The sequence below is a fragment of the Clarias gariepinus genome, chromosome 11 (assembly GCF_024256425.1).
Source record: "Clarias gariepinus isolate MV-2021 ecotype Netherlands chromosome 11, CGAR_prim_01v2, whole genome shotgun sequence".
Classification (NCBI taxonomy): domain Eukaryota; kingdom Metazoa; phylum Chordata; class Actinopteri; order Siluriformes; family Clariidae; genus Clarias; species Clarias gariepinus.
In genome coordinates, this window is record NC_071110.1 from 21,820,442 (window position 1) to 21,846,145 (window position 25,704).

The window sequence follows — 25,704 nt, forward strand, 5'->3', positions numbered from 1 at the left end:
GCTCCTTACCTTCTTTAACTGAGGAGGGGAGAAAGTTCAAGGTCTTTGGCCATCATTTAACACTAGCTGGGTCAAGCTCATTAGTTTCAGCGAGCAAGGTGTAAAATAATTGGGGCATATGTCTATTACTGAAGCATTTGTAACACTTATTATATGGAGTATATGGCTAAAAGAATGTAAGCATCTGACCATCACAACCATGTAAAGGTTTTCCCCATCTGTTGAAAGCATTCGAAAGCTGTGAAGAGCAAATATTAGATTAATTCTAGAATAGGATGTGTTGGTCAGGTGACCATGTAGTAAGTAGCATGTAAGCACATACAGTATTGTCAACATTCACTGTGTTACTTGAATTTTTCCCATAAGAGCTGGCCAGATGATGCTCTACAGGCTGTGGCAAGTCGGTTCCTGGAGGACACTGAGATGACACAGGATGTCCGCACTGGCTGCATAGACATGTGCCAGAAATTCCACACTTCCACCATCAATCTTTCATCACGCTTTCTTATTGAGCTGCAGCGCCATAACTACGTTACCCCAACCTCCTACCTGGAGCTCATCTCCACCTTCAAAGTTCTGCTGAAGGCTAAGAGAGCGTAAGAGTTTTTATGCATGCCTATGACAGTTTGTCTTGTATGTTTAAATGTATATATATATACACACTCACCTAAAGGATTATTAGGAACACCTGTTCAATTTCTCATCAATGCAATTATCTAATCAACCAACCACATGGCAGTTGCTTCAATGCATTTAGGGGTGTGGTCCTGGTCAAGACAATCTCCTGAAGTCCAAACTGAATGTCGGAATGGGAAAGAAAGGTGATTTAAGCAATTTTGAGCGTGGCATGACGGGCTGGTCTGAGTATTTTACAATCCGCTCAGTTACTGGGATTTTCACACACATCCATTTCTAGAGTTTACAAAGAATTGTGTGAAAAGGAAAAAACATCCAGTATGCGGCAGTCCTGTGGGCGAAAATGCCTTGTTGATGCTCGATGAGAGAGGAGAATGGGCCGACTGATTCAAGCTGATAGAAGAGCAACTTTAACTGAAATAACCACTCGTTACCCCCCTCTTGTTTGGCGACTGCGAGTGACGTCACTCCCCACACAATCCCGCCCCACAGTATAGACCCGCCCCTGACGCTGATTGACACGTTTCTGTGTAACGTGTTGGAAATGCAATTGCAAATGGATTAGCGATTGCATTTGAATTTTGGCCGGTTTGATGCACGACGCAGAGAAAGTGAAAAAGCAAACTTGGTCATTGATTTTGCTATTTAAATATGGCAGGCTCATGACTTTTATTTTTTATTTGAAATTTGGCAGTCAGTGTGCGTTCACGAACAGCTAACAGTAATGCAAAGTTTGCAATTGCATTTGAATAATGGCACACTTTGTGCGTTCACATATGGGAAACGCAATTGCAAATGTAATTTGCAATTACTTTTGAATATTGTCCGGGATATCACTCCATAGAATTAAGGCAGTTCTGAATGCGAAAGGGGGTCAAACACTGTATTAGTATGGTGTTCCTAATAATCCTTTAGATGAGTGCGTATATATATATATATATATATATATATATATATATATATATATATATATAATGGTTTGCAAACGTATTCGGCCCCTTTGAACTTTTCCACATTTTGTCACATTACAGCCACAAACATCAATTTTATTGGAATTCCACGTGAAAGACCAATACAAAGTGGTGTACACTTGAAAAGTGGAACAAAAATCATACATGTTTCCAAACATTTTTTACAAATAAATAACTGCAAAGTGAGGTGTGCGTAATTATTTTATAATTAGAGTGCGTAATTAGAGTGCAGTCAGTTGCCCCTAGACCAGGGGTGTCAAACTCATTTTAGGGTAAGGGCCAGATGAGAAGAAAGTGACCATGTGCGGGCCGAATTAGTTTTTTGTTTTTTTAATCATAGTGCATCAAATTACAACAAATACACTATATTCTGTAAAACAGCATTAAACAAGTCCTCAGAAACTGTTCATTAACACTCTTATTCCTTTTTGGGGAAAAAACTATGTCAAGTAATGGCAAGCAAAATCCTTTCTCTTGAACATAAATATTACTTGTCAGATACTTTTTAGTAATGATAAAATAGGAAATAAAACATTCTGCAGACTCTGTGTACAGACAGTTACATTAAATATAAAGCTATAGGCTACAATATAATTTACAAACTAGAAAAACACTTCACAATTAAAAAAAAAACTGCCTTTAATAACTCAATAGTTTAGAAAAAATCATATACAAAAATAAATTCTTTATGGTTAATGCAAATGAAAAAAAAATCATTCACTTTGGATATGAACATTAACTATACACTACAAATAAGAACTTTCCTTTAACAAATAAAAATCTAGATGAGGTTTAACATACGCAAGTCTACACACGTACGCATAATGCTTTTAACTCCGTTAAATGCTGTTTAATGTTGTATTCTTTTTGCACAGCCACGGCTTGTGAGCAGATTAAACATACCGGCTTGCCGTTGACCTCACAGAAGAAATACTTCTCTTATCATATTTCCTGAAACATCCGCCCTTCCAGATTAATTTTTCTTTTTTTGGAAATTTTTTTTTAATCGCGAGTGCTTGCCACACATCTTAAAATAGCCGAAGAAATTTGATTTAGGCGCCAATTTAGAATGCGTGTTAGAGGTTTTGGCAGAAGCGCAATAGAAGAGCAGTTTAATGATCACTGATAAAATAAAAAAATGAAAAAAAAACAAACACAATATTGCAGCGAATACCCGGACATAGACTTTATTTAATACTACTACTAATAATAATGATAATAAAAAAGATTTTATATTTAATATTATTGTTCAAATCATCCCATATGTGTGACACCCCTGCCCTAGATATTGCCTGATGAGTGCTAATGACTAAATAGAGTGCACCTGTGTGTAATGTAATGTCAGTACAAATACAGCCGCTCTGTGACGGCCTCAGAGGTTGTCTAAGAGAATATTGGGAGCAACAACACCATGAAGTCCAAAGAACACACCAGACAGGTCAGCTATGAAGTTATTGAGAAATTTAAAGCAGGCTTAGGCTACAAATAGATTTCCAAAGCCTTGAACATCCCACGGAGCACTGTTCAAGCGATCATTCAGAAATGGAAGAAGTATGGCACAACTGTAAACCTACCAAGACAAGGCCGTCCACCTAAACTCACAGGCCGAACAAGGAGAGAGCTGATCAGAAATGCAGCCAAGAGGCCCATGGTGACTCTGGACGAGCTGCAGAGATCTACAGCTCAGGTGGGGGAATCTGTCCATAGGACAACTATTAGTCGTGCACTGCACAAAGTTGGCCTTTATGAAAGAGTGGCAAGAAGAAAGCCATTGTTAACAGAAAACCATAAGAAGTCCCGTTTGCAGTTTGCCACAAGCCATGTGGGGGACACAGCAAACATGTGGAAGAAGGTGCTCTGGTCAGATGAGACCAAAATGGAACTTTTTGGCCAAAATGCAAAACGCTATATGTGTGGCGGAAAACTAACACTGCACATCACTCTGAACACACCATCCCCACTGTCAAATCTGGTGGTGGCAGCATCATGCTCTGGGGGTGCTTCTCTTCAGCAGGGACAGGGAAGCGGGTCAGAGTTGATGGGAAGATGGATGGAGCCAAATACAGGGCAATCTTGGAAGAAAACCTCTTGGAGTCTGCAAAAGACTTGAGACTGGGGTGGAGGTTCACCTTCCAGCAGGACAACGACCCTAAACATAAAGCCAGGGCAACAATGGAATGGTTTAAAACAAAACATATCCATGCGTTAAAATGGCCCAGTCAAAGTCCAGATCTAAATCCAATCAAGAATCTGTGGCAAGGTCTGAAAACTGCTGTTCACAAACGCTGTCCATCTAATCTGACTGAGCTGGAGCTGTTTTGCAAGGAAGAACGAGGAAGGATTTCAGTCTCTAGATGTGCAAAGCTGGTAAAGACATACCCTAAAAGACTGGCAGCTGTAATTGCAGCAAAAGCTGGTTCTACAAAGTATTGACTCAGGGGGCGGAATAATTACGCACACCCCACTTTGCATTTATTTATTTGTAAAAAATGTTTGGAATCATGTATGATTTACGTTCCACTTTTTACGTGTACACCACTTTGTATTGGTCTTTCACGTGGAATTCCAATAAAATTGATTCATGTTTGCGGCTGTAATGTGACAAAATGTGAAAAAGTTCAAGGTGCCTGAATACTTTTGCAAGCCACTGTATATACAGTATATAAGAATTTTAGCCGATGAAAAATGTTTCAACATGTATATTACTATAATAAAAATATCATCCTCTCCTGCTCAGCGAGGTCATGCAGCTAAAACAGCGCTATGAGGTCGGCCTGGAGAAGCTGAACTCTGCTGAATCTCAAGTGACCGTCATGAAAGATGAACTAGAAGAACTTCAGCCAAAGCTCGGGGTGGCTAGCAAAAAGGTAGATGAGATGATGGTGGTGATTGAGCATGAATCTTTGGAGGTGGCCAAGACCGAGAAGGTGGTTCGCGTAGATGAAGCGGAGGCAAATGAAAAGGCTATGGCTGCCAAGGCTATCAAAGATGAGTGTGATGCAGACTTGGCTGTTGCTATGCCCATCCTGGAGGCAGCTTTAGCCGCACTTGATACACTTACTCAACAGGCAAGGAAACACACACACAAATATAATACAATTATCTCTAGCATCAAATGTACTCTTAAATTGTGCTTTAACAACCCCAAACTTTGTTTGCCTCTCTGTAGGACATTACACTGGTGAAGTCCATGAAAAACCCTCCAGGTGGAGTCAAACTCGTGATGGAGGCGATTTGTATCCTTAAAGGCATAAAACCTGAACGCATCGCCGATCCTTCCAGTCCGGGCAAAAAGATTGAGGACTTCTGGGGCCCAGCCAAGAAGCTTCTGGGTGACATGAAATTCCTGCAGAGTCTGCACGATTACAACAGAGACAACATTCCAGCTGCTTACATGGCGATCATACGCAGCAAATACATCAGCAACCCAGATTTTGTCCCTGAGAAAATCCGGTCAGCATCCACTGCAGCTGAGGGCCTTTGCAAGTGGGTCTGTGCTATGGAAGCTTACGACAAGTGAGTTTGTATAACATGAGTAGGCAAGTACTGTAAGCATCCTAAATCTTACCAATAAGTGAATGGTTCCCATACAGTCATCATTGTTGAATTGTTTTCTGGATCCAAAGTTCATTGTTCAAATTTCTTGGTAAAATAAATAATCTCTATAATGTTTTTTCTCTCAGGGTTGCGAAAGTTGTGGCTCCTAAGAAAGAGAAGTTGGCGGAAGCAGAAGCTAAGCTAAAGGTAGCCTCAGAAAGCCTCCAAAAGAAGCAGGCAGCCTTAAAGGAGGTCCAGGACAAACTGGACAAACTTCAGGAGACTCTGGAGGCCAACAAAGACAAAAAGACTTACCTGGAAAATCAGGTAGGTCATATTATTATTATTATTATTATTATTATTATCAACAAAAAACACAACAATAACATGTCAGTACAAAAGTATTTTAAATTCAATAGACACTGTTCTAAAGAAATTTAAGTGTAAATGCAGCAAGCTACGTATATGCTACAGTGGTCTCCAACATTTTTGGTACCACAGACCAGTTTTATATAAGATAATTTTCCACGTACTTATATAAGATAATTTTACACGTAACAAAGCATAATAAAAGGCATAATAAATACAGCAACACACGTTAACACAGAGATAGATTTTTAAAAATGGAAGTAGGGTTTTTCAGTGCTTTTGTGGCGATCTCAGGATAATCCGCTTTGATTTTAATTCAGAATAGTTGAAGTTGTCTATTATATAACGTGGGTTATTGATAATGCAGAGGCCTGATCACTGGAAAGTTCAGTATGAGTTAATAAATCACAGTGAATTCGAAACTAATCCCAGAATCACACCTATTTTTTCCAAACAATACAAAATCCACTTAGCATTTCTAAATAATATTTAAATGTAAAAAACTGTTTATAATATTTAATTAATTAATTAAATTAGAGCCCATGTGCCAGGAATGATCAATTTATGCATGTTTGATGCTTTTGTTCAAGAAGACTATATTCTAAAAGATTTAGGCCAAACAATGTAACTTAATCATTTTTGTTAGGTGGAGCTGTGTCGTAAGAAGAAGGAAAGAGCAGAACAGCTAATTGGCGGTTTAGGAGGAGAGAAGACGCGTTGGAGTGAGCTGGCATTGAACCTGGGAGACCTTTTTAACAATCTAACTGGAGATATTCTCATCTCAGCTGCTATAGTAGCCTACCTCGGGCCTTTTACATTGAGTTATAGACAGGTACACGCACACGCACACACACACACACACACACACACACACACACACACACACACACACACATACATAGTAGTGTAGTGCATGCATATATTTGTCAAGCACCACATTTGCATGACAACTCAGTCTAGTTCTTTATTTTACATGCATCATTTGAAGCATAATGATAAAGGATAATGTTTTTGACTTCAAGGGGAACAGGAGCTACTTTTTTGTAAATAATTAATTTAATCATCTTGTTCACGGTTTCATAATTAGTTAGGTTTTAAGCAAGCAATTTTTCCCAACTTTTATTTCAATGTAAACTTTTAGAGTTCTATAGACGAATGGATCAAGCTGTGCAAGGCTAAAGGGATCCCGAGCTCCAAGAATGTGACTCTGAAGCAGTCTCTGGGAGATCCGGTGAAAATCAGAAGCTGGACTATCGCTGGTCTTCCATCAGATAGTTTCTCCATTGACAGCGCCATCATCATCTCGTACGTACTTCCTCAGGAAATGACATATCGATCATGTGTTTCAGCACTTGCGTTGTTCCTAAAATTTGATATCGACTTTCTGTATGACAGCTGTGGAGCTGATGTGAGCTTGGCACTCTGATGCATGATCTGCAGTAAACATCATACTGTTCTTGTATTGTGATTGCACTATATCTTGTGACATGCCACAAATAGACAAGTGAACATACTGCTTTATACAAGAACAGTGTTGAATCTGATTCAATCTGGCCATAGGCATATGTTATTTAAGGTGGAATTTATGAATATTCTTGTGAATGTTTTTAAGATTTTTTACAAGGTCTTGTAATGTTCCGAACCTGTTTGTCTGACATGCCTTCTGTGCAGGAACGCAAGGCGATGGCCTCTGATGATCGACCCACAGGGCCAAGCAAACAAGTGGGTTAAGAACATGGAGAAGGACACCAGCCTACAAGTTATCAAACTGAGTGACAGTGATTATGTGAGGACGCTGGAGAATTGCATTCAGTTTGGCAGGCCAGGTAATTTGCCTTATATTTGTTTTACAGAAACACAAACGCAACATACTTATTGGTTCATAAGCGTTCTATTATTTTTCCTTTATTTGATTAAATATTTCCTTATATCAAATCAGAGTTTTAATTTAATATAATAACTTGATGTTTTAAAAAGTAATATAATTACTGTGACATTTACATCTGTTGTATCCAGTGATTTCGAAAAATGAACTACTTATGAAATAATTACAATAAATAATATATTTACTGTTATGAATAATATTTTCTGTTCATTATTTTTAAAGAAGATTTCAGTTGAAGCCAAATGAATAAAACAAATTTGTCTTCCAGTGCTGCTGGAAAATGTAGGTGAGGAGCTGGACGCCATTCTTGAGCCTCTGCTGCTGAAGCAGACGTTTAAGCAGGGTGGGAGCGTATGTATCCGGCTGGGAGACTCCACCATAGAGTACTCACCCAACTTCCGCTTCTACATCACCACAAAACTACGCAACCCACACTATCTGCCAGAGACTTCAGTCAAGGTGGGGGTTAAACACACACCCACACACGCACACACATACACACCAGTAGGAGTAGTAAATATTAAAAGACTCCAAACATAAAACATAATTAAACACGTTGCTTGATCTGGAATCATCCTGTGTAGATTATTTATTTCAATTCACTTCGGATGTTCAGGTGACTCTTCTGAATTTCATGATCACACCTGAGGGAATTCAAGACCAGCTGCTTGGTATAGTAGTGGCTAGAGAAAGACCAGACCTAGAGGAGGAGAAACAAGCCCTCATCCTTCAGGGAGCGGAAAACAAGAAGTATGACCTAAGGGCCCCTTTCCCGTTATTCCTGTTACATCTGTGGATAATCCAGATGTTTTGCTGCTTGTGTTTATCCCCTGAAGCTGCTTAAGGTTATATAATCACTAACAAACTAGTTTAATAAGTTAAAGAGATGCCTCAGATTAAAGAATAATGCAGAAACAAACTCTACCCAAGAGCTTTGGTGTTATTTCTTGTGAAATGTGGTAAAAACCATAAAAATTCTGACTCATAACAATTTTGGAATTATCTCTAGGAAGGTAAGAGTAACTCGGACTCCCACGGTTGGTTATTTTCCTGTACCAGCAAGTCCTTGACTAATATTAATAATGATAAAAATAACATAAAGTTGCCTCTGAGTGGCGCAGTGGAAATTATCATGCTGATAATTTGCCCTATCATGCGGAGATCGTGAATTTGATTCCCGGGTGATGCTGTAACCTCTCACAGCCGGAGGTCTAGAGAAAGCTGATTGGCCAATCTCTCTCAGAAGAGAGGGGTGAGAGGTACTTAGTGCTCCCACATTAATCACAGCTCTACAACCAACCAGGGGCGTTTGTGAGCTCACGCAAGCGGAAGGAGCAGATAGCGCTGTCCTCCGAGTGTGTTACGTCGCCCCAACGGTGCGTGAGCAAGCAGTTCGAAAAGATTCGGTAGGCTGGCGTCACGTGGTTCGGAGGAAACATGTGATAGTCTTCGGCCTTCCCGACTGAGTGGTAGTAGTAGATTAATAAGCCCCCTAGTGATGGGGAAGAATTGGACACGACTAAATTAGGAAGAAATTCTGAGAAAAAATAATTAAATAACATAGAGTTGATTGAAATTGGGGTATAATCCCTAATCAGTCCTTGCTCATCCGCAGAATGCTTCAAGTGCTCGAAGACAAGATCTTGGAAGTACTGTCATCATCTGAAGGGAACATCCTGGAGGATGAGGTGGCTGTGGAGATACTCTCCTCCTCCAAAGTGCTGGCCAATGAAATCTCAGAGAAGCAGGCTGTGGCTGAGGAGACTGAAAAAATGATTGATGAAACACGTTTGGGCTACAAACCCATCTCCATCCACTCTGGCATCTTGTTCTTCTCCATCGCTGATCTAGCCAACATTGAACCCATGTACCAGTACTCACTCACCTGGTTCATCAATCTTTTCAACTCCTCCATCGACAACTCGGACAAGAGCGATGTTCTGGAGCAGAGGTGTGAAGCTATGATTAATGTTTTGTTTAGTAGAAATTTTGTGTATTTTTTTTATAAATTAATTAATTAATTTTTTTACCATTAAAAATTTGACAGCAGCTGATTACTTACCATTTCCTTTTTAAAAAGGTGAAACATATCGTTCTAGCCTGCATTGTAATAGGATCTGATAATTTCTAATTTTTCCTTACACAATAATTGCAACTTTTTTCACCACTGAGCTATTTAAATCCCCTTTGCTTAACACAAATTATGTGCACTTAATAATCAAAGTCAATTATTTTAACAGTGTATATGTACTGCATTTTAAGAGCCTTTTAAATACTTTAAAAAGGCTTAAAATTTTAAAAGTGGGCTTTCATTTAAAGGGTATGCTAAACATATATCAGCTTAGGTAAAGATTTTTAAATTGTAAAAAAATTCTCCAAAAGTCTTTTGTTTTAATTTAATAAAATTTATTTTAATAATTTTAGAATTTATATATCAATAATATCAACCATAGGAAACACTAAGTAATGTATGCAGCTTTCTGATCATTTTTAGTATACATTTATCTTTCTTGTCTATTTGTGTGTGTCCAGATTGCAGATATTAAAAGACCATTTTACCTACTCGCTTTATGTCAATGTGTGTCGCTCACTCTTCGAGAAAGACAAGCTGCTCTTCTCCTTCTGCCTCAGTGTCAACCTTCTTAAACATCAAGGATGTGTAAGTACTGCCTTGCACTTAATTATAAAAATAAGTATCTTTATTATATATATGAGGTCTTTACAGTATATCACTCTCACTGTTTTGCATATCACATATAACGGGACTGCTCCTGTTAGTGATACACAGGAACCATTTTGCAATGCATAGTTACATCTGGACCAGGAATAATATAAATTCTTTAAAGCACGATCTTGGGTAAACCTTGTAGATTGACGAGAATGAGTGGCGCTTTCTGCTGACGGGTGGCGTGGGTCTGGATAACCCTCACGCCAAACCCTGCACTTGGCTGACCAAGAAATCATGGGATGAGATCTGTCGCTTGGATGAGCTGGTGCGCTTCAATGGCCTGCGAAAAAACCTGGAACAGTTCAGTGATGGATGGAAAGAAGTATATGACAGCAAGGTGTGTTTGATTTCCCCCCGCCTATGCCACAGCGATATATAAATAAATGGAAAATGCGAATGATAAAATAAAGGAGGACATGCTGAGATAGTTCATTGTGCTCATAATTTATTTTACTGGGCCTAAAGGAACAGCACACAAGACGGCTGTGTTGGGTTGTTAAAGCATGGCAATGAAAATTATGGTTTAAGTAAGAACTATACAAACATGTCTGTTCGTTACACAGGAACCTCATCATACACCTTTCCCTGAAAAATGGGAAAAGAATCTGGTACAATTTCAAAGAATGTTGGTTGTGCGCTGCCTGAGACCAGACAAGGTAAAGCAATCATATGCAACAATATATCACCTGAGTTTCTACATAGTGCACTTTACTTTATTAGTGCTAATACATGAAACCCTTATATATGTTTCTTATTTCCCTTTTTGTTTTATTTCAGATTATTCCTATGGTGCAGGAGTTTGTGTTAAGCAGCTTGGGACAGCGGTTTATCGAGGTGCCTCCCTTTAACCTGGGGGGCGCATTTTCCGACAGTCACAGCTGCGCTCCCCTCATCTTCATCCTTTCACCAGGCTCCGACCCCATGGCAGCTCTCCTGAAGTTTGGGGAAGAACAGGTTAAACATTCATCTTCCTTTTCACTGTTTCTGAAAGAAAGTATAGCAGGTTACACCGCAGTAAAATACTCCAAGATGTTTGTACAGTATTTACAGCCTTTCCATGTCTCAGTAGTGTCTCTGCTGTGTTTTTTTCACAGGGCTTCAAGGGCAGCAAGCTGACCTCACTGTCACTGGGCCAAGGTCAGGGTCCCATCGCCATGAATATGATTGAAGTGGGAAAGAGGGACGGAACCTGGGTGGTGCTGCAAAACTGCCACCTGGCCACGTCCTGGATGACAACGCTGGAGCGAGTTTGTGAGGTACTGTTGGATAAAATGGTTTATTAAGATAGGAGAAAAAACTGAATGAGGTGAAAGTTGGAAATAGAAGGGTTAGTTTGTAGCATTTAAAATACAGCAGGACAAATTCAGGACAATGACCTGAAACACACCAGGTCCACCTCTGAATGAATGAAGGTTTTGGAGTGGCCTAGTAAAAGTCTGGATATAAATCAGCTTGAGATTATCCTAAACAGGCCATTCATGCTTGACAGCCCTCCAATGTGGCTGAATGAAGAAATTCTGCAAAATTCCTTTATTTTATTTGTGCCAAACTTGATTGCAGTTGTTGTCGCCAAGGACATCACAACCAGTTAGCAGGTATGGGCGGCAATTACTTGTTCACAAAGCACCAGGCCTGTTTGAACATTTTTTTTATTTTGGAAAAAAATTATTATTATTTAAAAACTGCATCTTGTATTTACTCAGGTTAATTTTTGTGTAATATTTGTTTAATGATCTGAATTGTTTAAGTGTGACAAATGTGCAAAAGATAAAACAAAAAAATCAGGAAGGGGCAAAAAATTTTGACAGGACTGTATATCTCAAATATCTCAAATAATACGATTCATGTGTATGTAGAGTGGTGTGATAGCTTTTGAATTATTTAATTTTAAACACTTTTACCTTTTTAGTTTAGTTATTTTCACAAGGTAATAAATCACAAGCTCTTTTGCAATACCAACTAATACATTTTTTTGTTCCTCCAGGAGCTCAACCCAGACAACACTCATCCAGACTTCCGTCTGTGGCTGACAAGTTACCCCTCACCTAACTTCCCAGTGGCCATACTTCAGAACGGTGTCAAGATGACAAACGAGGCCCCCAAGGGCTTGCGTTCCAACATTGTTGGCTCCCTTAATATGGACCCCATCTCTAATCCGGGCTTCTTTAACAGCAGCTCGAAGCCGGTAAGTCAGGTGTTTATATTGTAAACCAAGCCTCAAAAAAAGAAGCTTGGTTTACAATATAGCAAAAATCTTTATTTACCTGGATGTTTTATTATTAATAATTTTTTTATTATATATTTATTATTAATCAAAAATATTTTTTGTTGTGTGAATGTGGTTTAGATGATATTCAAGAAGCTTCTGTATGGTCTGTGTTTCTTTCATGCTCTTATCCAAGAGCGAAGGAAGTTCGGACCCCTGGGCTGGAACATTCCTTATGAGTTCAATGAAACTGACCTGCGGGTCTCAGTCCAGCAATTGCATATGTTTCTTAGCCAATATGAAGTAAGAACACACAAACACACACCTATGCTTTTTTGAATGGAATGAAACAGTAGAGCAAAGGAGGCTGTGAGACACTCCCCAATTGAAAAGCTATGTGAAACTTTACAGCGATGTGTTTAACAGCACTGTTTACCACCATCATTAAAACACCGACATAGAGAGTGTCTTTTGGAAGAATGGTGTTTTAACACACCTTTTTTGAATTTACACCTAGGAACCCGACCTTCAAGACTTTTCCTTAAATGTGTTACCTGTCTGAATGACGTGACTATCAGTCTTATTATAATTAAATTATCCCTATGTATATACAGTAGGCTATAATATAAATATCATAACTTCGTGTTGTCTACTTACAATTATTTGATTCATTTTAAATTCTTACAAACATGAATTATATTGTAGAGAAACCTGTTATTTATGCTTGTTGTCATGGTTACATGCTTTTATAAATAATTTTTTTTTTTTAGAATGTGCCGTTCGATGCTCTCTGCTACATGACAGGAGAGTGTAACTATGGAGGACGTGTGACGGATGACTGGGACCGCCGAACCCTCCGCACCATCCTCTCCATCTTCTACACACACAAGATAATTGAAGAACCGGAGTACAAGTTTGACCCAAGTGGGATTTACTACTCACCACCTGAAGGAGAGGTATGATTTCACACACACACACACACACACACACACACACACACACACACAAAGATCTCTTTTTGGTTATTGCTGCTTTGTAATGATATATATTTAGTAACATTAACAAATTCAAAGTTGAACAAAAATTAACAATTTTCCACGCCCTGTTCTTCAATTTAACTTTACACATGTCAACTGATCACCAGAACTCAATTGACTTAAGGGTCTGACTTATCTATGCATTGCAAAACCGTGGCATGCTGCATGCATCATTTTTAAGTCAATCAGGAAGTATATTGTTTCTTTTGCAGCTTAACAGCTACATAGAGTACACCAAAGCCCTCCCATTGTACCCGTCGCCTGAAATCTTTGGCATGAACGCCAACGCTGACATCTCCAAGGACCAAGTGGAAACGCAACTTCTGTTTGACAGCATCCTGCTAACTCAGGTTTGATCAAATCTCATTGCTTAAATTTTCTTCATATAAATACATTTCAAGCAGGGTAAATAATAAAACACAGCTTAGTATAATTCATATACAGCAAAGTGAAATGTGATAGCCACAGTGTTCCCTTTACCAGTCACAATTTTAAGACATTGTCGACTTTGATGTGTAGTATGTAGATGAAATATGGTATAAATAAAGGCTTGATTGGATGATTTACAGTAATTTCTTTCTCAATCACGTGAAATAATTTACATGCCATTTTTTGCATTCAAATCTACCCTTGTTTTTGTGTAACTAATGAAAAAAGGGGTTCTTTCTGCTACGTGTTGTAATGTGAGTGTGCGGATAATAATCAATGATCCAGGTTATTGTGAAACTGGTCATTGCTTGTGGAAATTTGTGTGACAGAAAGTGCAGGCTCAGGGTAAAATTTAAATCTAGTAAGGTTTTGTGAGCAGAAAGCAATGTCCTGGTGTTTAACTATGGCAATGAATTTCATAACCTTGCTAATCATCTTTTCCCTACAGTCGCGCATGACAGGCGGTGATGCTAAGTCCTCTGACGATACAGTGTTCGGTGTAGCGGCGGACATTTTGAGCAAACTACCACCTGACTTTGACACAGAAGCAGCCATGCGCAAGTATCCCACCAGTTACAAACAGAGCATGAACACGGTGCTGGTGCAGGAGATGGGTCGCTTCAACAAGCTGCTGCGGACAATCCGCGATTCATGTATCAACATTCAGAAGGCCGTCAAGGTCAGAACCATAGAGGAACCTCAGATAAGATGCCTTACGAAACATTTTATATAATTTCAAGGCTTTAAATTACTTTTAGAGGTGCTTTAAATGTGATGAGGAACCCTTAATGTTATAAAAAGTCCTAGAACAGGTGCAACCTTAGATGAGCTTTGGGTACTTTAAGGTATCTAAGAGATAAAGAGCCTGTGTACCGTTGGACAGACGCCTAGTTATTGTCATACTTCTTGCTATTGTGCCTGTCACTGAAGATTGACAGTATTTGACACATCTTTACATACTTTCCTTTCTGTGCCTTAGGGGCTGGTGGTGATGTCAGCCGAGTTAGAGGAAGTAGCAACGAGCATCCTAAGGACCCGTATTCCAGGAATGTGGATGAAAAAGTCATACCCAAGCCTCAAACCTCTCGGAGGATACGTTAATGACTTCCTGCTGAGGCTCAAATTCTTACAGGTAAGCTTGGGCTGTTCTCAGTTACATGCCAGACCTGCAGATAACACAAACCACCGACCTATAAATTTATATCACTATACTTACAACATGCTGTAGGTATGGTATTTTGTTATATCATACTGTAGTGAGTTAATAAAGATTGCTGTTTTAATCCACTAATAGATCTATACGAGATAGATGATCTAACAGATTGTTAACAGTGTGTTTTCTTTGTGTAGGACTGGTATGATATCAGTATGCCAGCTGTGTTCTGGATGTCAGGCTTCTTCTTTACACAAGCTTTTCTAACCGGAGGTCAGCAGAACTATGCTCGCAAACACACTATCCCTATCGACTTGCTCACCTTTGACTTCCAGGTCATGGATGACGTGGACTTCACTGAGCCGCCTGAGGACGGTAAGACCAAAAAAAAAGATACATAGACAGAAACAGAGGGCTGCTTGTGAATGTTTTTTATAACCCATGCCTTCTCTTTTCTTCCCTGGAAGGTGTCTACATCCGGGGTTTGTTCTTGGAAGGAGCACGCTGGGACAGAGAAAAGAAGCTTCTGGGAGAGTCTTACCCTAAGATCCTCCATGACACCATGCCAGTGGTACCTATTTATCATTTCCTTATTTATTATTCATGTCCTTTTCTTTATATGCCTCAGGGTTTGGTTACAAACTATGCATCGACACACTGTATAATAACACCTGATGCATTATGTAAGTTAATCAGCAAGGTAAAATTTTAAACATAAATCACATACAGCACTGTCAAACTGGTCTTTACACATCATCCTGTCAGACTGTACTCGAGATAGGTCAGAGCTCCTTCATGTAGGTGTTTTACACAATATGGATACGAAATTGATCACATATTTGTCAAGAACAAAAACATTTTTTTAAATTCTCACATTACCTGTTAGCAACTTTAGCCTCATCACAGAGATGCAGAGCTAAACAAGGTGCCCTTGGGTAAGATGAACATTTAGAAAACATATTTGGTCAGTCCTATTTACATACCATTTTATAGCAAAAATGTTAATTCATAAAATTAAAGACATTTTTGTGACTTGGATGTGGCTAGCTAGCATTAAGTGGTTATTTATATATTATCAGCTATAGTATTTTATGCTCCATTCATGACAAAGTGGGAAATTTCCTAAAAGGACATTTTTATTTAATGAGCTCTTTGGCATGAATTGGCAGAAATTCTCTGAATTGTGATTTGTGATTGGTTGATAGGGGCTCATGGTGGGTGCTCATAAGTTTCTGGTCTTTTAGGTTTGTGTTCATATTTGGAATGGCTGTATTTTTATGTAAAAATAAATTAAGCACTAAACAACAACAGTTTAACTAGAAGTTAAATTATAGTTTTGCAGACAGCTTACAGGAAGTGCTCATTTTATTTTCCCAAGTTACAGCATTCACACGAACTCAGATGTGTGATATATATAAAATGAGTATAAAATGAGTCCTTCCTTTAAGTATATTCAGTACTTCTTGTATGTGTGTGTTACGCTACATTCATAAAACCTCCCAGATAGGTTTTTTTTTTTCATGGGGAGTTCTCCTTAATATAATTTTTTCTCCCTCCCAGATAGTTTTATATACAGCTGAACCTTGGATTATGAGCATAATTCGTTCCGGAAGCGGGCTCGTACTTTAAAACACTTGTAAATCAAAGTAAATATTTCCATAAGAAATAATGGAAACTGAAATTATTCATTCCACAGCCCCAAAAAATAAATACATAATAATAATTAATACAAAATATAAAGTAAAAATAAAACAAATTAACCTGCACTTTACCTTTAAAAAAAGTAAAAATAAACCCAGACAGTGTTTCCTTTTATGCGCGTACGCGCTGTGTGTGTGTGTGTGTGTGTGAATCTAAAGTATGAGAAGGGGAGAAATCAGCCCCTCCCGTCTCTCCCTTCTCATCTTACACAGTAAAACTTTTTTCTGTCTTATTTGAATTTCACACACACACACACACACATTAACAAAAAGACTGTTTTGTCTGAAAAAATTAGCAAGGAACATTGCTAATGACACTCGCATGAGCGCATACTAACAGAATCGCTGTAAAGTTAAACAAACAAACAAATGAACCTGCACTTTACCTTTGAAAAGAATCGCGACAGAGCAGTGTTTCTGTGCAGAGCAAAGAGTGTGTGTGTGTCTGTGTAAAGCCGAGAGGGGGTGGGGGGTTGTAAAGGCGAGAGTGTGTGTGAAGGGGCACTGTGTCAAATTACGTGCGCACTAGTGATGGGAAGTTTGAATCATTTTAGTGACTCGGTTCTTTGAATCTCATTCATCAAATGAACAAATCTTTTTTTGAGTCATTTAGTTCATTTCATTTTTTTGATCAGAAATAAAATAAAGTTTTGCATTTTCAATAAAAAAGACCTCCAATACATCTACACGCACAAATTTTGGCTATAGTTCCAGTCATGAAAATATTATAATGCAGCTAAGGACACATAATAATAAACAGAATAAGTATCTTTCAGTCTGAGTCGTTCGTTCTTTTGAATCTATTGCACCGCATAGCGTTTATTGGAGTCACGTGACAAAAGAATAAACAACTTGGGACTTGAAGACTCGTTGAGAACCGTTCAATTCTGTTTCCTGTGTACTGCACTTCATAGCGTCTATAGGAGTCACGTGACAAAAGAACAAACGACTCAAAGTAGAAGAGTCATTGAGAGAATCGCTCAATTCTGTTTCCTGTACATAACGTACGGAGGTTTTGCAATGATTTGCGCATGCGCGCCCAGTAGAAAATAAACAAATCCCTCTCTCTTCAAGACTACTCGTTCTTCTGAGTCACGTTAAGATTCATTCAAAAAGAACTTACAAACACAAAATAAAATATGTTTTACACGCACACACACATGGTCAGAGTGTTATAGTAAACGGTACACGCTTGCACAGATGTTGATTATGCCAGTAAGAGTCGCGCACTAAGACCGAGCAGGGGAGATGATTGCCCAAAATTCCGCGGCGCAAGAGAGAGAAAAAACAAGAAGCGCATGCGTGCTACATGATACTCGGTACTCGTAAACGAAGACTTGCTTGTTTGTCAAAATTAATTAAAAGTCTTTGCTTGTCTTGCGGAACACTTGCAAACCGTGTTACTCGCAAAAACCCATGTTCCACTGTAAGTTTTATTTAAATTATATTTTTTTTCTAATTGGAAACAGATTGTCTGACTTGTATGGGTTTGAAATGTTTCTCCTTATTGACTTGTTCTGTTGTAGATCTGGCTCAAACCCATGAAGGAACAGGAGATCCCTAAGCGGCAATGCTACCTTTCCCCCGTGTATAAGACTAGTGAAAGAAGAGGAACGCTGTCCACCACAGGCCACTCCACCAATTATGTAATTTCCATGACCCTCAACACAGACATCCCACCTGAGCACTGGATTCGTCGCGGAGTTGCTCTGCTTTGCCAGCTAGACTCATAAAGAAAGAGTTCGTAATGGTGGAATATTCAGTCAACCACTTACACTGCTAATATTTACACATTTCACAATCACTTTATACAGTTATAGTGTTTACAAAAAGACTCTTTGCTCATGCTGTTAACAGAAACGATTAACTATACTCTTATAGTGTTAACAAAACTACTTACCTTTACTGAGAGACTGTTAACCAAAACTTTTATTTATTTTTTTTTACATTGATTAGCCATCACATGAAATCCACCTGCCTAGTATTTTGTAGCTACTACTTGTGCAATTATAACAAATGGTTAACAACTGTACAAAATACTGTGGTATCTGGCACAAAGATCTTAGCAGCATATTGTTTAAGATCATGTAAGTTGTGAGGTGAGGCCTCCCTAGATTGGACTTGGTCCATTGGTCCATCACATTTCAGGGATCCTTGATTGAATTGAGATCTGGGAAATTTGGAGGTCAAGTCAACACCTTAACCTCTTATCAAGCAACAGTGTTTGCAGTGTGGCAGGGTGCATCATCCTGCTAAAAGAGGCTACTGCTATAAGGGAATAATGACGTTGCCATTAAGGTGTACTTTGTCTGCAGCAATGTTTCTGTAAGTGGAATGTATCAAAATAACAGCCATATGAATGCCAAGACCCAAGATTTCTCGGCAGAACATTGCCAAAAGCATTACAAAGGCTCCAATAGAAAGCCAATAGAGTTTTTGGTGGTCATGACCGCTTGGATCGGCGGGTCAGGCCACAGTCAATGCATGATTTGTCAGCTATGAGGTGCAGAACTTTTGAGAGATTTGCAGTCTGCAGTGCTAATGATGGACACACATTCCACATTGCTTTAGCTTACCGTAGCTATTTGGATTAGATTTTGGTTAGCTTATGACGCTGCTATCTATAATGTTATTTAGCACAAACACTTTGGCTCCAGGTGGCTAAAATACTTGTTTATGTAGCTTACAGATTTTTGTGATATTCAGACTTTTAAAAAAAGTTCAGTTGTTGTATGACATTACAAAAGCTTGTGTTACCTTTATGTGTGGTCATTAGTGATGGATGATGATGATGATGATGATGATGATGATACACATTCGTTTATTTTATTGTGTTATCATGCTTATGTCAACAGTTAGGACAGATCTGTGTATTGTAAAGCAGTGTATGGTAAGGAGCAAAAAACACCATGGAAATGCCAGGTATGCCATGTTCACTTATGTCGGCAGTTGAACAGGAAGTGCTTTTCAAAAGTGGCAAAAAGATGTATGACTGTATACTGACTTACTGTGTATACAACTTAACACCCATTTTTTTTATTGTGCACTGTTCCTGTTTGCATTTTTACCCTGAATGTGAGTTTTTATACAGCCATATTAATGCCATAAATGTGCCGTCTGTATATAATTTCATCTAAGTTCATCTTAGAAAATGTAAATAAATATATTGTTCTCTGTAAATGAGTGAGCAGGATGAATGTCACATCATTTTGAAGCCACAAACAACTTGTACACAAATGTTATGAATGTGGTTTGTGGTTTTATTTCAGTGACTTTTTTTTTCAATTACATTACTTTTTCAAGTACTATGCATAACTGTCATTTTCTCCAAAATATAAACTTGTACATACATGCTGCTCACATATTACTGTAGCCCAGTTTGTGCTAAATACAGTGTAATCAGGCTTTAGCCATTTATATATTTATAACTAACTGAAAAATATACAAATGTCAGGAAATGTCAGAACTTCTTCAGGGCCTCAAACCACCTGCAGACCCCTAAGGGGGTTATTAAATTAGCTAATTTAGCTTTGCACCCAATGATGTAAGATATTTGCACACATTTTTATTTATTTAAAACAATTAATTACCATCCACTGCCCATGATAACCTTTAGCTGGGAACAGCAACAGCTGTGATTTGCAAAGTTGTTGCAGTCGTTTAAGAGTTTTTCAGATATGTATAGTCACTAGGTTTGTGCGCATCTTGTTACTGTGTTTTGAATGCTTTTGATTTCGTTTCTGCTCTAAAAGAATGTTGGATAAATGTAATGGTATTTTGTGAAAAAAGTTTGAAAAATGATATTGTAGATGGAAAACTGTATTTTATATACTGTACAATTTTTGTGTGATTGTATTTTGTGAAAGGTTTTTCAGCTAATTGAAGTGTTTTATTTAGTTTAAATGTTTGTTTATTGTAAACCTGTAAGATGTATTTTTACAGAATATTTTACTGTACCCTAAGGCAGTGTTCAAACATATTTCATATATGTTCATAATAAATTGATTGAATGTCTTATTTAACAGGAAATTACTTTTTTATAGTTTCCAATGGAACACATTAGACACCATTAAGGTACAAAAAGGGCTTTTCACTGGGTTGGTACCTTCAAGCACAAGATTTTTACCTTTGATTAAAGTACAATAATGTACCAGCAAGTTTATAAAACAAAAGTTACATTTTGGTTGCCCATGGTACATATAATGTCCTTGATTGTACAAACAGAATTGGTACAAATTTGTTTTTGCAATTCTGTGTCCTTGAAAGGTACTGCCCCAGTGACAATGGTTTGTACCTTCATTAGTGCAAACTGTACCTTTATTTCCGAGAGTTGTAGAGTCTGTTGGTAGAGCAGCTCTGTGAAAGAAGTCTGCCACTGATCATGCTTCTCTGCTTGGCAAAAGTTCCATACAGAGGGTGACTGGTGTGGGACATGATGAACAGCATTTTGTTCAAGGTCCTCTTTTCCAGCTACAGCGATTCCAGCTTAAAGCCTACCACAGATTCTGCTCTCCTGACCACCTTATTCAGTCAAGTGGCATCTCTGCATTTAAGGTTCCCTCCCCAACACACTGGAGCATAGAAAAGAATACTGGCCACCACTGATTGATAGAACATCTGCAGAAGTTTCGTGCAGATTCTAAAAGAGCCCAGTTTACTTTCCTTTTGTTTGCATCTCAAACATTTAGAGTAGATAGAGTAGCCAGTTTGCTTATACAAGCCCATTCTCCAAAAAGGGCAGTTTAGACAGCAAAGGGGTTCCTTTCATCCCTTTCATCATACTGTTTGCAGTTTTTGTTGGTTCAAAGCCCATGTATGACCCTTGCTCCTGACTCTGAAGTGATTTGACTTTTCAGTCGAAAAAAGATCAGCACTAAAAACTAAAAACACCAAAAGTCACTTCAGTAGTGTACAACACAGAAGAAGGTTCCAAGTATGGATGCAGAACTTCCAAAACAGGGCCACGATGGTCATGCCAAGACCATACACTGCCTACTATTGCTAGTCAATGACCAGATAGTAAGGAGCAACAGAAAGCACTTTTGTACAGCCATACATAACTGTGAACCTGATCCACAGCAATAACTGACTGACCAGCAATAACTGACAGGCCAGTTGGGAAAAGCTAGTGGGAAACATGGGCACTCACAACCACAGTGTCACAGAGGGTCTTCTTGTACAGGAATAGAACAAAGCCATGAATAGCTTGAGCGAGAGTCAAATAGTCTACTCTTTTTTCTAGTTAGATTTCGTTTCCAGTTCTTTTAACAAATTAAATTACACATAATAACAATGTTTGAAATGTAGCAATATCCAATAGTTTTGAGTTATGAATAGTTGTGGTTTTTTTATAAATAGATATTTCAGTCTAGTTAGTTCACTTTTTTCTGATAAACACTGATTTCAAGATTACCCATAGCCAATAAAAAAAATCATAATTAATATTAAGATACATAAAATAATAATAATTTTATATAATAAAATTATAATAAGAATTTTAGCACTAAACTCCTTAATGTCTATTTTTTTTTTTGCCTGTTACACAATTCAGTTTTTTCCCTGAGTTCATTTGACCCTGCTCACTGTTGTATGTTCATTATCACTCAAATGAGGATAGGTTCTCTGTTTACTGGTTCCTCTCAAGGTTTTTTTATCATACTGCAATCACAGGTTTTTTTTCCCTGCCATTGTCTCCCTTGACTTGCTCATCAGGGACAATTTGATCATTATGATCCACACACATTGACATTTCATACAAACTTCCATAATTTTTGACAATAACAACTATTAAATGCGCTATACAAATAAAATTGAATTGAATTAAATATAGCACAATTTTAGGTGTAGATTTATAGTCAGCATCTGATTAGATGAGCAATAAAAGAAGACAATTACTTCATCTCAGTTAGAGTCTTGGAAACAGGGTATGTTATAACTATTGAAGATGAGGAACCTCTTCAGTTCAACTTGTTGAAAAAATGTCCACAATTTAATCACACTGTGTGACTCACACTCACATGACACATGACACATACTATACGTTTTAAGGATGTAAATCAAAGTGAAAACTCCAGAGCAAACAAGACCGGGTGAGATTGTATGTTGTTCTTGCAAAACTTCCCTTTTGTTCAGAAATGGTTATGATTATTTATATTTGCTGTAAGTCCTTTTCACAATCTACACGTTACTGTCCTCAAAGCAGGGCTTTCTTTCTAGTATCTAATTCACTCAGTTTATCTCAGTTTTTCACAGCTTCTGGATTTCAATTCAGCAGGCTTACAGTATATTTTTATTCAATTATATCCTATTAATTGTATTCAATAAACATAATGTCGACATTGCTACGCAAAGTTTAATTTAAAATCTAAGACTTCAGCCAGCTTAATTATGCATCTGGTACCTGTATTACAAGAAAATATGTCATTCATGTATGACTAGACACTTTATATATTTTAAAAAACTGAATTTGTAATTCTGAAATAGCATGTCTTATATGCACTTAGCTTGAAATGTGAATATATCAAAGTGGCATGAAATACTTTAATGAAATGCTTTAAGTGAGATAAGCATTAATCTTTAGCCATATGAGATTTGAGATAGAGTGAATGTGCCTTGTGGTGGTTAGCACTAGTGAAATATATCACCACAAAGGTTATAGATTATGTAAAACTATTTCCTGAAACTGGAAAGGAACCGAAAAAAAAATGATGCAGCATATAATCTTGTCTGATGACAGAAAAATACACACACACACACACACACACACACACAATCAGAGAGAGAGAGAGAGAGAGAGAGCTCTAGGGCAAAGAATTGTTAAGATGGCCATCAAAGTATCAGTTCTACTGTCTTTGTTTATGATTATCTATCTTTCAGCTTCCCTGGTCTTTATTTCAGGTGAGAATGCATAACTTATTTTTGGCAAATCTTTTATTTTGTGTGGTATCTGTTGTTACATAAGTGACAGTAGTTTAGCAGCTGATAAAATTCTTAAATTTGACCAGATCTCTTAGGACATTATACAGTAGGTTAGGTTCATGCACAATTTAGCATGTAATGAAATAATACAAAAAGACTACTACAGTATAACCATCTGCACTCAGTATATGTCAGATGGGGTAGGAATTTGTACTTAATAAACAATGTTAATAAGTTATATACAGTTTGTATGTTATAACAGGAAGGTTACAATTTTAAATATTCCCTCTAAATTTCCTTCTGTTTGCAGATTGCCAGGAGTCCTATCCTATTTCACTACTTGTTTACAACCAGCAAACCAGACCGGTGAATTTGACTTTCAACACTGAGATTGCATTCAGGGGGATTTTACTTGGTGCTATGAGGAAGATACAAGCAGCGAATGAAAGTTTCACGTGAGTTTATATAACAATGTTTGGTTGTAACAAAACCTACTGCTATAGTAAAAAGATCAAAAAGATTGTTCACTGACTTCAATACAGACCTCTTAGATATCAGTGACAAGTCTAGCTTTTATTTTTGTTTAGAATAATAGTATATTCTGTCATGTAATATACCAACTAAAGATTTAAGGCATACTAATTTATATAATGTAAAGAATTCTTTGTGTGGGATAATAAATAAAATATAATTAAGGACACTGAAAGTAGTAGGGATGATATAACTGCTTTGGGAGTAATAATTTTAATTAATACTTACTTTAATTTACTATTGAATTTCCACACAGATTCACCATAGAAGACAATCTAAATTATGGTCCATTCCTTGTAAGTGTGAACGGATGGGCAGGGGACCCTGCTAAACATACATACTGGGAGCTTCTTGTCAAACTGAAGAATGGCACCATAATAAGGCCTGATGTTGGTCAGTACTGATTCAGTATTATATCTCACTTTTTGAGATTCAAAAACAAATTTTATATACATGTATGTGATATGTAAACAAACACTTTACTACTTTCAGGTGTTGGATGTTATATACCCAATCCCTATGACACAGTTATCCTCAAGTTCACCACCTGGTAATCCAAACAAGCTCTGAGTGGTGCCGTAACCTCGCTGTGGTCATGTGATTCCTGTCGGCCTGTCAAACATACAGCGCTGTTCATTGTGGGAAATTTTCTTTAAATGAAATCAAAATTTATATTGGGATGTCTTCTTTTATTATGTTAAATGTAATTAAAAACATGAACATATATAGTTGTCTTTATTGCACAAGGTCTTAGGATCTAAAATAAAAGAACATTCTATATACTGTATCTTTCAATGTTTTTGTAAGGAATCGCCACTAGAGGACACTGTTTTGTCTTTTGTAGTTTTTGTTTTGCAGACTCAGTTTCCCAGAAGGCACCTCGTCAGGTGATGCGGGAGCACACCTGAACCGAGGTAGGTCATTAAATCTTCAATAAAACGCAGATTAGTCTGGGAAACTGGGTCGAGAATTAAACGTGTGTATGTATGAGCTGATTCGGTCTTGTGTTGTGAGTTAGAAAATAGGCAAGTAGTTAGCTCTGTGTGCCCCTTAGCCTAGCCCCTGTGTGCCCCTTAGACTAGCCTCTAGTGTTGTAGCTATTTGGTAAGTGTAGCTAGGTTTGTGTTAGGCTAAAGACATGTTTAGTTAATTACCATGGGTAGCTAATTGCTACGTTTAGCTAATTGCCATGTCTTCAGCCCTAGTCTCGTCTCCCCATGTCACTAGTCATTAGCCCTAGTCTCGTCTCTCGTCCAGTCTCTCCGAGTCTCCCGTCTTGTCTTGTTCCTGTTTCAAATCCATGCTTAGCTTGAGTCTGTTTCCTCCTTAAGCATGTGTCTCAACATAGTGCTTATATTTTGTGTAACGGGTATCAGAGCCTGTGTTTCGTTCTTAGACATGTCTAAACATGGTGCTTATGTTGTGTGTAACGGGTATTAGAGCCTGTTTCGTCCTTAAGCCTGTGTCCCAACATAGTGCTTCTATGTTGGGTAACGGGTATTGGAGCCTGGATTTCGTCCTTAAGCGTGTCTTGTCCTAGAGCCTGGGTATTTAGTTATGGGTAGTATAATTTGAGTGTTCGTTCCTTTGTTTTGTTTCTTGGT

The 25,704-nt window shown here is 37.9% G+C and overlaps 1 protein-coding gene across 1 annotated transcript in view; it reads left to right on the top strand.

The window, feature by feature from the left end:
* LOC128533255 (dynein axonemal heavy chain 7-like) overlaps nucleotides 1-19,409 on the top strand; it is a 45,758-nt gene extending 26,349 nt beyond the window's left edge. Inside the window, exons 40-63 of the mRNA XM_053507509.1 lie at nucleotides 367-596; nucleotides 4,345-4,675; nucleotides 4,777-5,123; nucleotides 5,291-5,471; nucleotides 6,160-6,345; nucleotides 6,655-6,818; nucleotides 7,185-7,339; nucleotides 7,667-7,857; nucleotides 8,015-8,148; nucleotides 9,014-9,349; nucleotides 9,931-10,057; nucleotides 10,269-10,463; nucleotides 10,690-10,782; nucleotides 10,904-11,080; nucleotides 11,221-11,382; nucleotides 12,111-12,311; nucleotides 12,474-12,635; nucleotides 13,103-13,288; nucleotides 13,582-13,719; nucleotides 14,247-14,477; nucleotides 14,778-14,930; nucleotides 15,149-15,326; nucleotides 15,419-15,522; nucleotides 18,178-19,409. Coding sequence (XP_053363484.1) covers nucleotides 367-596; nucleotides 4,345-4,675; nucleotides 4,777-5,123; nucleotides 5,291-5,471; nucleotides 6,160-6,345; nucleotides 6,655-6,818; nucleotides 7,185-7,339; nucleotides 7,667-7,857; nucleotides 8,015-8,148; nucleotides 9,014-9,349; nucleotides 9,931-10,057; nucleotides 10,269-10,463; nucleotides 10,690-10,782; nucleotides 10,904-11,080; nucleotides 11,221-11,382; nucleotides 12,111-12,311; nucleotides 12,474-12,635; nucleotides 13,103-13,288; nucleotides 13,582-13,719; nucleotides 14,247-14,477; nucleotides 14,778-14,930; nucleotides 15,149-15,326; nucleotides 15,419-15,522; nucleotides 18,178-18,384 — 4,569 coding nt within the window. The 3' untranslated portion in view covers nucleotides 18,385-19,409. The remainder of the gene's footprint in view (nucleotides 1-366; nucleotides 597-4,344; nucleotides 4,676-4,776; nucleotides 5,124-5,290; nucleotides 5,472-6,159; nucleotides 6,346-6,654; nucleotides 6,819-7,184; nucleotides 7,340-7,666; nucleotides 7,858-8,014; nucleotides 8,149-9,013; nucleotides 9,350-9,930; nucleotides 10,058-10,268; nucleotides 10,464-10,689; nucleotides 10,783-10,903; nucleotides 11,081-11,220; nucleotides 11,383-12,110; nucleotides 12,312-12,473; nucleotides 12,636-13,102; nucleotides 13,289-13,581; nucleotides 13,720-14,246; nucleotides 14,478-14,777; nucleotides 14,931-15,148; nucleotides 15,327-15,418; nucleotides 15,523-18,177) is intronic.
* Nucleotides 19,410-25,704: the final 6,295 nt, after the last annotated feature.